Source organism: Orycteropus afer, unplaced genomic scaffold (genome assembly GCF_000298275.1).
Source record: "Orycteropus afer afer isolate SDZICR_OR568_19922 unplaced genomic scaffold, OryAfe1.0 scaffold00106, whole genome shotgun sequence".
Classification (NCBI taxonomy): domain Eukaryota; kingdom Metazoa; phylum Chordata; class Mammalia; order Tubulidentata; family Orycteropodidae; genus Orycteropus; species Orycteropus afer.
Genome location: NW_006921693.1, coordinates 7,107,234 through 7,121,286, shown reverse-complemented (window position 1 = coordinate 7,121,286; position 14,053 = coordinate 7,107,234). Strand labels below are relative to the sequence as shown.

The 14,053-nt window shown below is 44.0% G+C and overlaps 1 protein-coding gene across 1 annotated transcript in view; it reads right to left on the bottom strand.

Moving 5' to 3' along the window:
• Positions 1-246: 246 nt before the first annotated feature.
• The window catches only part of DERL1 (derlin 1), a 29,279-nt gene continuing 15,472 nt past the window's right edge, over positions 247-14,053 (bottom strand). The window contains exons 3-8 of the mRNA XM_007943419.2: positions 8,642-8,706; positions 7,430-7,456; positions 6,590-6,685; positions 5,401-5,453; positions 3,658-3,768; positions 247-385 (exon numbers count right to left, since the gene is read on the bottom strand). Of these exons, the coding sequence (XP_007941610.1) occupies positions 247-385; positions 3,658-3,768; positions 5,401-5,453; positions 6,590-6,685; positions 7,430-7,456; positions 8,642-8,706 (491 nt within the window). The remainder of the gene's footprint in view (positions 386-3,657; positions 3,769-5,400; positions 5,454-6,589; positions 6,686-7,429; positions 7,457-8,641; positions 8,707-14,053) is intronic.

Here is a 14,053-nt window from a genome sequence, read left to right as displayed (position 1 = left end):
AAATTTGCACAGTTGCTATTGTTCTTCACAGCAGTAAGGACTTCAGTGAGAATCACGGATCTGGAGGAACACTTATATTTTTCTTCAGGATTTAAAAAACGTTGTCTTGTATCGAAAGACTACATTCGGTGTGGGCCAGGTCCAACGATATTAGCTAGAACTCAGCTGTGAAGCACACCCAGCACTGTGAAGAAACGGCATCTGAGCAGAGAGGCTGGCGGCTGGCGGGCAGGCCAAGGCCGCTCCTCACTGGTCCCCAAGCCGGAAGCCCTGGCCCCAGTTGTGTCTCCCACCACCACCATTCTGATCAGCAGCTCGCCTCAGGCTGGCAGGGGGTACACCAAATCCTGAGACCCCTCCTCTCCGGCTGGGCAGCCAGCGGTACCTAGGAAAGAGAAGGACAGACAAATCAAGGGAGAGAGAACCAAGTCACTCCACAGTTATGTACCGTTTACCCCAACTCCCTTTTTGGGTGTTACCAGGGCATCTGTCACACTGAGACCCATTGGCCTGTGACCAGGCAAAGACCACGGACAATGGCTTACTTAAACTTTGCCTTTGTAACAGAGCAATGCTTGATCACAGATGATACTCATTATTCATTTCTTAAAGTCATTAGGCTTCCAGCTAAATTCACAATGAACATTTTCTTTTTCTGATTATAAAAGTAATCCATGCAGAGTAGTATAGAAACAACAATACTACACTCACAACCCCTACAACCAAAAGAATTACTGACAGCATTTTGATACACTTAAGTATAGATCAAACTGGATCGAAAGGCTCAAAATCACTTTTGAAGGGCGAGTCCACGGCCTGTATGCACGAACCGTGCATGGTACTTCCACTGACATCCCAGCCGCGCTCCACGGCCCATCGAGGAAAAGACACTGTCTTGGAGTCTGCAGTATGTTTGTTAGGTTTATTCACAGTCTGCTCTCAAACTGCATTCTCTGCACATTTAAATGATTGGAAAGCTAAGCAGCAGAAAAGTTAGAGACTTTTCTACCTTACAGTGTGATAAATCCAGTCACTGAAGCACTAAGAAAAAACTTAACCCCAAGTCAATACACTTAACTGTCAATGGCTAACCTAAAGGCTGGCAGGTAGAACCCACCCAGAACTGTGGAAGAGAGGCCTGGCATCTGCTCCCATGAAGATTACAACCAGAAAATCATCTGGAGCAGCTGCACAGTGACCCGGGATTCAAGCCCAGGCTGGTGCCCTGGAGCGTGTAAATCCACACTACTTCCTACACTACCTGCTCCGTGATTCAGACGGACATGCAGAGCTGGGCCCTCAGGACGGCAGTTAGTGCCTACAGTCCAGATACCTCCATGCTCCTTCCCAAAAAGGACAATGACAAAAATAACTGTGTGCAGAACAAAAGGCAACATACCTACTTTTTGAAATGGACTGTAGAATACTGACACATCTGAGAATTGCACCCCTCACACCTTCCCTCCTAACCAATACAACTTGGTCATTCCATCTAAAGCCACTGCCAAGCACTGTTTCTCGACACCCACAACTGGTGGTGGTATAGTGGTCTTCCTCCGAAACACATAATGAAATAGAACATTCTTTAAAAGGCGCCACTAGAGCTGTCTTGCTTTGCTGTTTATTGTAAGACAATATGGAAACCATCTCCATTTCTTCAACAGATCGTGAAATTAAATGCAAGTGATTAGTATAAGAAGACACCCAATTACACATAATCAACAAAAATTTATGGTAATTTCAAAGCAGTTACTGCTTTTGTGGGGAGCTACGTTTTGTCACCTGATCTTCATGCACAATTTAACAGAAGGGGTTCCATCAACAGAAAAGGCTCAAGTGGAGGGCAGCCCCGGGGTGCTGATTTTGTCTTGAGGATCTTGTACCCAATTGAGAAATATCTCCAAGTCGTTAGTCAGAATGGCCATGTAAAATAAAATAACTATTGGCTGCCTCTCAAAGCAGACTGATGCATCTGCCTTTGACCTGATAAACCTAGAGCAGAAATCCACGCCTGCGGTGACCGACCATGTCCTGTGATAACCATCAAGCAGACTGGTCATTTGTTTTTCTAGCCTGAAGGCTCAGGAGAGAAGCCAGTTTCTCTTATGCTCTTCAAGAAAAAAAACACACAATCCTTCTGTTTATATATTATCATTTCACAATAGAATAAAGTCGTTCAAAGCCCACCTCTAACCTTAAGAGCTGAGAAGGAAACCTGGAGTCCACTCGGTTTCATGGCCCTCACTGACTCCTAGAAGGATGGAACTGCAAGCATGCATAAGAGGAAGATGGGACGGGAACGGCTTTTGTTTTCAAGCTTCTCAGTGCAAGCTATGACTGCATGTCCTCGACCTGAGATTCAGTGTGACTGGCAGGCAGGCTGTGACACCCAGACGGTGACTTCCCTGGTCCCTTTCAGAGTCTCTGCTTTGCCTACATGGCTGTGTGTCAGCCGTGCTCCTCAGCCTGTCAGTTCCCCTTCCCAGAACGTGGCTGCGAGCTCTACATCCCAAGTCCCCACTAGTGTGCGCGCAGCAGACAGTCTGAGGCAGGTGTCGCCGTCCCTCCAACTTGATTTACAAACTACGGTGCAGAGGTTTCAATTTCCCAGTATCAAAACTGGTAAGAGAGAGAAATGGGATGCAAACCCAGGTGCGTCTCAAAACCAAAGCTGTGCCCTCAGCCTCCTCACGCTAGTGAGCCCGAAGCAGGAAGGAACAAGGCCACGTTTCTGGGTATCCAGACTATACAAGCTTCTCATCTTGACTTGGAAAATTTCTATAAACTGCTCTATTCTATACTGTATAACATTTCATATAAAAGTGGTTAAGACTGCTAGCCAATTAGCTAACTCCCCCCCCCCTTGGTGACCCCTGTGGGTGAAAGTGACACTCCAGGAGAATGGACCCTATTATCCTGTTGCCCTGGCCACCCCGCGCCCACTGCTGTGCACCCAGAGCTGTGTGCCAGTGTCCCAGCACGTAGGATGCCCCCACTCAGTCATCAGGGGCCATGCCTTTGATGCCTGGCCTCCTTGTGACTGTGTGACCAGAGGAAGCCATTTGCCAGCTCACATTTTGCCAGCAGTCAAGGAGATGCAGGGTTCCCCTGCTACCTGAAAGTAGAGCTTGCCATGGAAGCTTCCGTAAGCTGCAATGGCATAAAGCCAAGAAACAGTTACCCTTAATTTACATGGGACACATTTTTAAGCCTTCCCAGGAAAAAAAAAAATATATATCCTACCAAATAACACAGAAAATTTAAAATAACACTAACACCCAGTGTTCACAGACACAGTTCAAAGCTATGGCAGCCTAATATCAAGATGCGGAGTGTAGTTCCCAGGAAGGAGCTTGGCAACACCATGCTTGCTGCGTGTAGGGTGCGCCGCCTCTTTAATGGCTCGCTGAGAAACACACGCTGAAAGCTAGCTTCACTTTTTACCTTTTCTCCTGAAAGCAAAAATCCTCTTCATATTTTTTTCCTTTTAGCAAAAACAAGTACAATGTAGGTATTTTGTGAAGCAAAATGGTGTAAAGTGAACTTTCAAAAAGCAGGGGATACCTGTAAGTCCGACCTCACGTGAAGCCCTTTATGAGAACACATCAGAACGCATGTAGTAAAATGATTTCTAAAGGAGAGAAGAAAACTGCTTACAAAAACTGAGGTGTGGATAGAAAATTCCTTCCTCCCAAGTCCATTGGGTATCTGAACATTAAGAAGAAATAAAGATGTCCAACAAGATTTCCGATTAGTTCATTGATTACCCTGCGAACAGAGAAGCCAGTTAGTTTACAGACATTCACGCAGTCAACTGCGGCAGTCCATTCTCACGAATGGCAAGGGAAGAAACCCGTCACTGCAGCCGGGGAGCACATCTGCGTGTCTGTGACAGCGCCTCAGTGAGCCCGTCTGTGAGGTGAGCACAGCAGCACTCGGGGAGCGGGGAGGCAGTCCTGCTCACCCCACCCGGCCGGCTCCTCGAGGCCGGCAGCCCCTCTCTGGCATCTCTTCAAGTCCCAGCATGTCCCAAACACTGCTTTGCTAACTTCCTGCCTCGAGAGTTGGAGAAGCTGCAGCGAAGCTCCGGGGCGCCCTCAGGCATCACCACTGTATTTGAAATTGTAGGCAAATCTGAGGGCTGGCCAGAAAGCAGCACGGAAGGAGGGAAAGGAAGGACAAGAAATGCCAGGCCATCCACCCTACGGCCGTTAGCACTTCTCTCCTGCTGCTTGTATCCTTGGCTGTAAGACACCGGAGCTCACTCAGGAAAGCTGATCATCACCTTATAATTCTAAAATAAACACTGTCTTCAGTTTACAGCTCTAGTGGTACAGTGGTTAAAACATTCAGCTGCTAACCAAAAGGATGGTGGTTCAAACTCACCAGCTGCTCCATAGGAGAAAGATGAGGTGGTCTGCTTCCATAGGGATTTACAGCCTTGGAAACCCTATGGGGCAGTTCTACTCTGCCCTATGGGTCACTATGAATCAGAACCAACTCGATGTGAGCAGATTTGGGCTTCAGTTTTCCTGTGGCTCCCACACAGGTCACCTCCAGGTTTTATGCACCCAATTTTACCACTGAGTATTCACCTCTGTCTTTGCCTACAACATGGTTCCTGTCAAGGATCTATCACCAAGTATAGCTACTTGTGGTTTTACCAAAGCTCAGAGCTTAGTCCACTCTCAACAGAGCCTGTTTGCAATTCATTCCCTTCTCCTATCAATACACAATCAAGGTCAGACCACCCAGAGCAAATATGTCATTATCAAGAAGTAGGACTATTAGAATCTATTAAAATATTACAAGTAGTCTATAGAGTAAGAATGGGAGTTCTCAGAATAGGTGCATCTCAATACCCTCTCTTTAAAATTCTAGTGGGCGGCATTAAAGGTCTTCCTTAATTCTACACCAAAAGCCTGGAAATGTGACCCTGCTTGGCCAAAACACTTGTAATAGGAAACCGCATCCCATCTGAGAATCTGCATTTGGTGACTGGGGAGCAGGTTTCAGGCATTTTGGAAACACCTCAAGAATAAGAGACATAAGGAATGGCAGGGCAAGTTAGCAGGGAGTCAGCTCAGCCGGGAATCGGGGTCTATGTTTACTTCATCTAGACAGTGAGTCCAGAAATAAATACTGATTGAAAAACACATACATGAGAGCTTACTGTGTCTAGGAATAAAAACTCACAAAACCACCACCATTCAGTGCTAAACATGCACAAAACCCTACAATTTCATCCATTATGTCAAGCTGGAGTTACTCATAAGCGTAAGGTTCCAATATAAATATTGAGATCCTTTAAAGTTTTACAAAGATTAGAGAAAAAATATAAATATTCATAGAAGTATTCCAAGGACCAGTTTTCAATCAAAAAAATCTAACGCTACTTACGAGCCTCCAATGATATAGTTGAATCCAAGGATAACCCAGGGTAAATAACAGGCCTAAGAAAGAACACACACACACAAATATGAACGGCCATTGCCAGAGAGGATACAGTTGCTAGGGGTGGAACAGGTAGGTAAACAGTGACGACACTTTTTATGACTCTCTGGAAGAAGACTGCAAAATTTCTCAGAACAATTTAGCATCATTTCATTCCTACTGTACTTAAAACTTCCTATCACAAATTATACATATTTGTCTGTCCGTAACTGGAGGAACTGAGTACTACTATGCACATAGATCAGATGCAATGCACACCTGTTGAATTAATATTAGTAAAGAAACACAAAAAGAGTTAAAAATGGCCAGTGACAGAATTATATGAGACTGCAACTAGCAAACTGTTACAACTGAGCTAAAAATACCCCACGTTCTTCAGTTCTTTTACATGTATCACAAAATTACTCTGCCTTTTAATCTCATTGCACACAGATGTCTTACACTAATACTTTCCCATATATGACAGATCTCCAGAGGAATTCAACCTGTGAGTCCCTTACATACCAAGAAGTAGCGGAGTTGCAAGGGACGTCACAAACGAGTAGACAGAGTATTATACACAAATTACTGTAAGATGAAATATGTTCAATACTGGGACAGGAACATAAAGTACTGCAGAAGCCCAAAGGCGAGGCTAATCCCAGACAGAAGACTCAGGAACTCTGTTCAGTCCCCACTCACATCCGGAACAGCAAGGATTCACATGAAGAAGAGATTCCAAAAAACACCCCAGGTGGAAAAGTGTGAAGAAGGTTCAGAGGGAAGTGTTTTGGGGCAAAAAAAAAAAATATTTCAGTGGAAATGTAAAGTAATAACAGGGACTGATAAAAACAGACTTTAAAGGGGAGTTCCCTGAAGTACCTCTCCTCCTCTCTCTGTAACACACACAGGAGAGATCACTCAGGGACGTACGCTGGGAGGGCCTGATGACAGAGGGAGCGGTCAAGCACAGTCAGCACATGACTCAGGCTTGGCTCAAGAAACACAGCCGAGGAGGAGAGAGGAAGGGGATGGCCTAAGGTACTGCTCTGCAGTGACCTCTTCTGGGCATGTGAGACAGTGCACCTCTGGGCTGAAGAGAGGGATCTGGGCACTGACAAACGAAAAGGACACTTTCCAAACTAGGATAAAGTACCTTAAATCGTGTTCCAAACCAAAATGATACAATCATGTCTCTGTTCAGCTGGGCCCAGACATACAGGACTGACATGATCAGAGGAATCATCAGCAGCTGCAAAAGACAGCAAGAGGTGAGAAGACGTGACGCCCCGCAGCTCTGCCTCTCCCCTCCTCCCGCGCAGCCAGCTATCCAGAAAGCACAAGGAAGTCAACTGGTCGGAACCATCACGGGTCCTCCAGGTAACTGACTACACAATGAATGCTACAGAAGCCTGGAACAAAAAACACATGACATTACTACAAACGGATTCAGAAATATCAGGGGCAAGTGCTGTGACTTGCAAAAGTAGGCAAGAGAGCACTACTTATACTCTAATGTCAATTTTCAAAAAATACCTACCCAGACACAGGCACAGAAAATACCGGAAAAATCAATATAATGATGATAAAAAACTTCGTAATAAGCCAGAAATGAGAAAGAAGCCAGGAGGGTTTACGTAACTCACCTAAGATCTTCAAAGGCTTTAGCTGACTTTCTCATGTAAGGTAGTAAAGCAAAAACCAAAAAACCAAACCAAACTCACTGCTGTTCAGTCGGAGCCGACTTATAGCGACCCCTTCTTGGGTTTCTGAGGCAGTATCACTATGGAAGTAGATTGCCCAAACTTCCTTCCAAGGAATGGCTGGTGGGTTTGAAGCCACCAGCCTTGTGGTTAGCTGTCAAATGCCTTAGGCACGGCTATAATTCTATTCTTTCAAAATACCACATTTACAAGTTTAAATGTAATTTAAACTTCCGCTAAAGGCCCCTAATAGTACATTTGAAACCTCTAAAAGGGTTTCAAGGGACACTTACCTGCATATCCATTGCTAAGCCAGTAATCTTGGTGAGTGAAGTTAAAGATGAGACACAAACAAATTCTGGTCCTAGTCAAGACTCTGATCATCTACTTCTTGCCCCACCTCACACACACACACACACACACTGCTCTGACCACACACACACACACACACTGCTCTGACCATCTACTCCTCGCCCCACCTCATTCATACACACACACACATACACACACACACCCCACAGTTACAAGTTCACTACCTTACATGTTCTGAAGGAAAATACCTTCCTACAGTTCAGGCTGCTTAAGACTTCCATGAGCACAGCGGTGTCTAATAATTGTCACTATGGACATTCTATCTGCACGTAACAGGACAAGGAAATGGCAGAGATCACCCCCTTAGGCTCCATTTGGTCCCCTTTTGCCCTCTTCCCTTGCCACTGTGGTTTAGCATCTCTCTTCAAGTAAAGGATAGAGATGGCTGGACCTCTGAAAGAAAACACGGTTTTGCCCACACACGGGGCTCCGCAGCAGGACTAGTGTCCAAACCATCTTCTCTCTTCCCTCAAAGGAGGGCAGAGTGCGTCCAAAGTGCCAGTTTTCTGGCTCCTGGTCGGGTCTCAAAGGAAGCTCAGCCTGAAGGCAAGTGAGGGCTCAGCAGCTCTGCTAAGCGCTCGAGCCACCGTCCCTTCTGCTGCTTGCTCATCTGCAGGAGTCCTGGTTGGAAGGCTGCTGCCACCAGTGGCTGATACAGAGCACAGACTTCCTGCGGCCTTTCACAGAGCAGGCACTCTACCGAGGGACTGAATCCTCATTGAGGACCTCAAGACAAGGGCAGCAACAAAATCAGAAGAGGGTGCCAGCTCTAAATTAACATTCTGATGAGGAGCACAGATTTCAAAAGCTCTCGTGTGGCACGAAACCTCTTTGTGCTGCAGTCCACAAGCTGTCACACATGAGAACACAGAGAACTCAGCACAAGAAGAGGGAACAGTAATAAAACTCAACCAAATGAGGAACGATCCACAAAGGCAACGTGAGAGAATGTATCAGTCAAGGGCTGCCTGATGTACTGTCGCTTTTATGGAGAGCGTGAATTGTTCTTAATTATTAACTAATGTAAACAAAGATGCAAATGCTGTAACCTGAAATGCTTTACAGAATACCATGTCCCCAAATCTGACAAAACCTGGTTTACTTCTGGTCCAAAATACCAGACTGAAGGATACCACGATGCAGATCCAGTTAAACAGGAGCATGAATAAGTAGTCGGCTGGCCTCCCATCGAAAGCTCCTGGAAACAAAAACAAGCCAAACGTCATGGTTTAAAATTTCAGAACAAAGTAACTTCTATGTAGAGAAACACTTGACAAACTTCCAGAGAAAGCCAAACTAACAACATTTTAAAAACCACTCCTCCTTGGTAAAGCCCTGAACCACAGTCACTCACTGAGTGAGGTCCACTCTGCTCTCCTACTGAATTCCAGTGAGTGAGCATGCTCTGATTACCAAAGGCTACATCAGACCCAGAGGAAGGATGGTCAACTCCACAGCTACTAAGTCCCCAATCCCAAAGGCCATGAGGCCCTCCCCACCCAGCCTGGTGGCCTGTCCTTCCCAGCTCTCCTCTCATAACCTGAGGACACACCTGTGATTACTTAGATAACCCCTATCTCCTTCTGTCAGGGGGAAAACCCTATCTGTCCTGCTTACCATATGCCTCCTCCAATATGACTATGCATGGGAGGCATTGTTGTTATTGTTGTTGTTATGTGCCATCGAGTTGGACCCGACTCATAGCGACCCCGCCTTGGGTTTCCGAGATGGTATCACTACAGAAATAGATTGCCCAACCTTCCATCCAAGAATGGCTGGTGGGTTTGAACTGCCAGCCTTCTGGTTAGCAGTCAAGTGCCTTAAATACTATGCTACCAATAATAACCTAATTATTATTGGACACACACACAACCACTTAGTCCCTCAATGGGGTTACAGACACTGTGTAGCCTCAGTGTCAGGAGATACATTCTAGCAAGGGGAGGTTTTTGGGGATGGGGAGGAGGAGGAGAACCCCACCTTGCCATGGCCTCTGTTACGCCTCATACCACATCTGTGAGGTGGACTAAAAAGAACTATGAGCTCCTTCTTACACATGGAGAAATAAAACAATACGACCACAGTTACATGGCTTGTTGGAAGCAGAGTCAAGTTTAATGGCCAGTTTAATGCGCTTGTCACTACGCCATATACCAGGCTCGACCTTGGTAATGGGCAGTAATCAACAACAGCCCATCTTTCCCTGCTAAGGATGAGTCTCGATGCTTTCAGTTGGAAGACAGTAAGCGGAAAACAGATAAATGAGATGACTGTAAGGCCAGTCTAGATCAAAAAGCTACTCACTCTCTACCCACGATATGCTAAGGAATTTTTAAAAATCCTAGGAAGTGTCAGGAGCTCTGGTAGCGTAGTACCTAAGGCACCTGACTGCTAACCAGAAGGCTGGCGGTTCAAACCCACCCAGCCACTCCTCGGAAGGAAGGCTGGGCAATCTACTTCCATAGTGATACTGCCTCGAAACCCAAGGAGGGGTCGCTATGAGTCGGGTCTGACTCGATGACACATAACAACAAGAAGCGTCAGAACAGCAGAAAGGAATCTATCTATAAGGAAACAGGTTTCAGCAAAAGCCTCTTCCACTTTATTTCTCCATTACCTCAAAGGCACACTTGGGCCACAGTGCTAAATTCCAGGGCGTCACTAGGATGAATCAGAGCTGAAAATCTCACAGAATTTCTGACTTTGAATGAAAGTTGTGCCTCTTTTGATGTGGTTTGGCACTGTGATTTTTAAAGATTCTGTACAGCCAGAAGACTTAAAATACTGTACTCACATCAACTACAGCACTAGATTATTTGCAGGTTTGCAACTGGGAATTATTACAGCCTTCAAGTAGAAATCCGAAATCTCACAGAGGAGCCAAAAGTGCTACATAACAATGTAGCCAGGAAGGGAAATACTTAGGTGGCAGACATTTTAAAATGTCAAAATGTTACTGAGGCTGCTTGGTGGAAAGAGGCCTGGGGGGTCAGGAGACCTGGGTTCCAGTCCGGCTGTGTGAGCTCAAATTGCCTTCTGACCCTTGGGGCATGTTATCAAATTTCTGTACTATTGTCTTGTCTGTGAAATAAAAGGGTTAAACTGAATGATCTCAAAGGTCCATAGCAATATTACTCACAATAGCTAAAAAGTGGAAACAAGCCAAGTGTCCATCAATGATGAGTGGACAATTCATACTGTATGATTCCATTTATATGATCTGTCCAGGACAGGTTAACTTTATAGAGGCAGAAAGTAGATTCATGGTTGCCTAAGGCTGGAGTGACTACAGGTGCGGGATTTCTTTTTGAGGGGATGAAATGTTCTAGAATTGACTGTGGTAATGGCAGCACAAGTCTAAATATACTAAACAACTGAATGGTGCACTTTAAATGAAATTGTGAGGTATGTGAATTATATCTCAATAAAGCTGCTTAAAGAAATGTCTTTTGAAATGGAGAGCCATTTGCTTTTTTTGGGGGAGAATCAGAATGGTTTCCATATACGCTTGTAGAATAACTGTTCAAAATAAACCTTACATTCCAATTTCTTTGCACTTTATTTTTAACAGTTTTTGGTGTCAGAAGCAAGACCCAAAGATCATCACTGAACAACCCATTTTTGGTGAGAAATCAAATATGGTACCAAGCATGGGCCCTTTGTGCCCAACTGTTCCCTCACCACAGCTGGGGAACTTGGTGAATCTCTCCTGGTTTCAAGTTCAACTTCCTTTGTGTTGAACTCTCTGGATTTATATCTGAGCACTTACAGACATCCTTTCCTTGTCTTATCAACTGCAGTTAGTTCTTACTTTCATGATGCACTGGAGGTGCGTACAATAAAACACAGGCCAGAGTCTTTCACCAAAATGGACTCATGAAAAGGACTATGTCAGATACATGGACATGAACTTCTAAGTAGTACTGCTTATCCCACTGGACTGAACCATGATTTCCACAACTCTGTGCAGAAGCTGGTAAGTTTATACTGCTGCTAATACAGAATCACATGCAACAGAACTTAACTACATAGGACTGAGTGAACCCAAAGATTAGGATGGGTTCTGTGGGTGGATATGACTGATGTTTTTAATGTTGTTTTCTGGATGTAAGAAATCATTTTTTCTTTTCTCCAAAGCTAACTATAACTTAGTAATAATTTGATAGACTATTTACACAAAGATGAAACATTTATTATTTCTCTCTCCCTAATCCCTCTGGAATTTGAAAAACTCTTAATTAGAGTTCTTATTTTTTATGGCAACGTAATTGTTTAAGTTCAGGATGAATCTGTCTCCTTTGTTAACAAGGCATAACTGGAAATGTCTATTATATAACAAAGCTTTGACTGGTACGTCATACTTGAGGATGGTGCTCAAAAATTCAAGTATGCCCAGACACTTCTAAGGAACAAACTCACTGAAACTGATTCAAACTGTGTTTGTGTATTTATTCCATCAGGTTACAAATAGTGTTAGATAAGATGACTCTGTTAATGACCTGGACAATGGTACGGCCTCTCTCTGAAAGAGCACAGATAGAGAAAACATACTATTCTTGATTGTTTAGCTGCTTCCCAAGGAAGAATCTGCACTTTGGTCAAAGAAAACCACCGCATCTGCATTAATGACACCGACGTGGAAGTACACTGAGGTACGGTTTTAGCAGAAGTTCGTGCTAGAGGCGTGATGCAGGCGCTCCACCCACATCTTCTTGTGATTGTTTTCATAGTTAGAAAATTTGGGTCTATGGGCCAGACAAGCCTTTCAAATGATCAAGTTCTGCAATGTCCTCATTTTGATTCGTTACATTATCATCACACTACTAAGCTGCTTACAACACGTAAGCCACCACAATACGACAAAATGACAAAACAGATTTGATGCACTGAACACCAATGACCAAAAACCAGACAAATTGTGGGATGACATCAAGAACATCATCCATGAAGAAAGCAAAAGGTCATTAAAAAGACAGGAAAGGAAGAAAATACCAAAATGGATGTTAGAAGAAACTCTGAAACTTGCTCTTCAACAGAGAGCAGCTAAAGCAAATGGAAGAAACGACAAGATAAAAGAGCTGAAAAGAAGATTTCAAAGAGAGCTTGAGAAGACAAAGTCAATTATTATAAGGAAAGGTGCAAAGACCTGGAATTAGAAGAACACGCTTGGCATTTCTCAAGTTGAATTCAAGAACTGAAGAAAACATTTAAGCCTCGAGTTGCAATATTCAAAGATTCTACAGGAAACATATTGAATGATGCAGGAAACATCAAAAGAAGATGGAAGGAATACACAGAGTCACTATACCAAAAAGAACTGGTCAATGTCCATCCATTCAGGAGGTGGCATATGATCAAGAACCAATGGTACTGAAGGAAAACGTCAAAGCTGCACTGAAGGGACTGGTGAAAAACAAGGCTCCAGGAACTGAAGGAATACCCATTGAGATGTTTCAACAAACAGATGCTATGCTGGAGAGACTTACTCGCCTATGCCAAGAAATATGGAAGACAGCTACCTGGGCAATTGACTGGAAGAGATCCATATTTGTATCCATTCCAAAGAAAGGTGATCCAACAGAATGTGGAAATTATCAAACAATAGCATTAATATCACATGCAAGTAAAATTTTGCCGAAGATAATTTAAAAACAGTTGCAGCAGTGTATTGACAGGGAACTTCCAGAAATGCAAGCTGGACTGAGAAGAGGACACAGAACAAGGGATATCACTGCTGATGTCACATGGATCTTGGCTGAATGCAAAAAATATCAGAAAGATGTTTACTTATGTCTAACTGACTATGCAAAAGCATTCGATTGTGTGGATCACAACAAATTATGGATAACATTAAGAAGAATGGAAATTCCAGAACACTTAATTGTGCTCAAGGGAACCTGTACATAGACCAGGAGGCTGTCGTTCAAACAGAACAAGGGGACACTACATGGTTTAAAATCAGAAAGGGTGTGCGTCAGGGTTGTGTCCTTTCACCATATTGATTCAATCTGTATGCTGAGCAAATAATCTGAGAAGCTGGACTATATGAAGAAGAACGCAGCATCAGGATTGGAGGAAGACTCATTAACCAGCTGCAATATGCAGATGACACAACCTTGCTTGCTGAAAGTGAAGATGACTTAAAGCACTTACTAATGAAGATTAAAGACTACGTGGATTACACACCTCAACATAAAGAAAACGAAAATCTTCACAACTAGACCAATAAGCAGCATCATGATAAATGAAGAAATAAGACTGAAGTTGTCAAAGATTTCATATTATTTGGTTCCACAATCAACACCAATGGAAGCAGCGGTCAAGAAATCAGATGTCATATAGCACTGAGAATCTGCTGCAAAAGACCTCTTTAAAGTGCTGAAGAGCAAAGATGTCACTTTAAAGACTAAGGTATGCCTAACCCAAACCATTAGGAGCTCTGGTAGCATAGTTCCTAATGCACTTGACTGCTCACCAGAAGGCTGGCGGTTCAAACCCACCAGCCACTCCTCGGAAGGAAGGTTGGGCAATCCTACTTCCGTAGT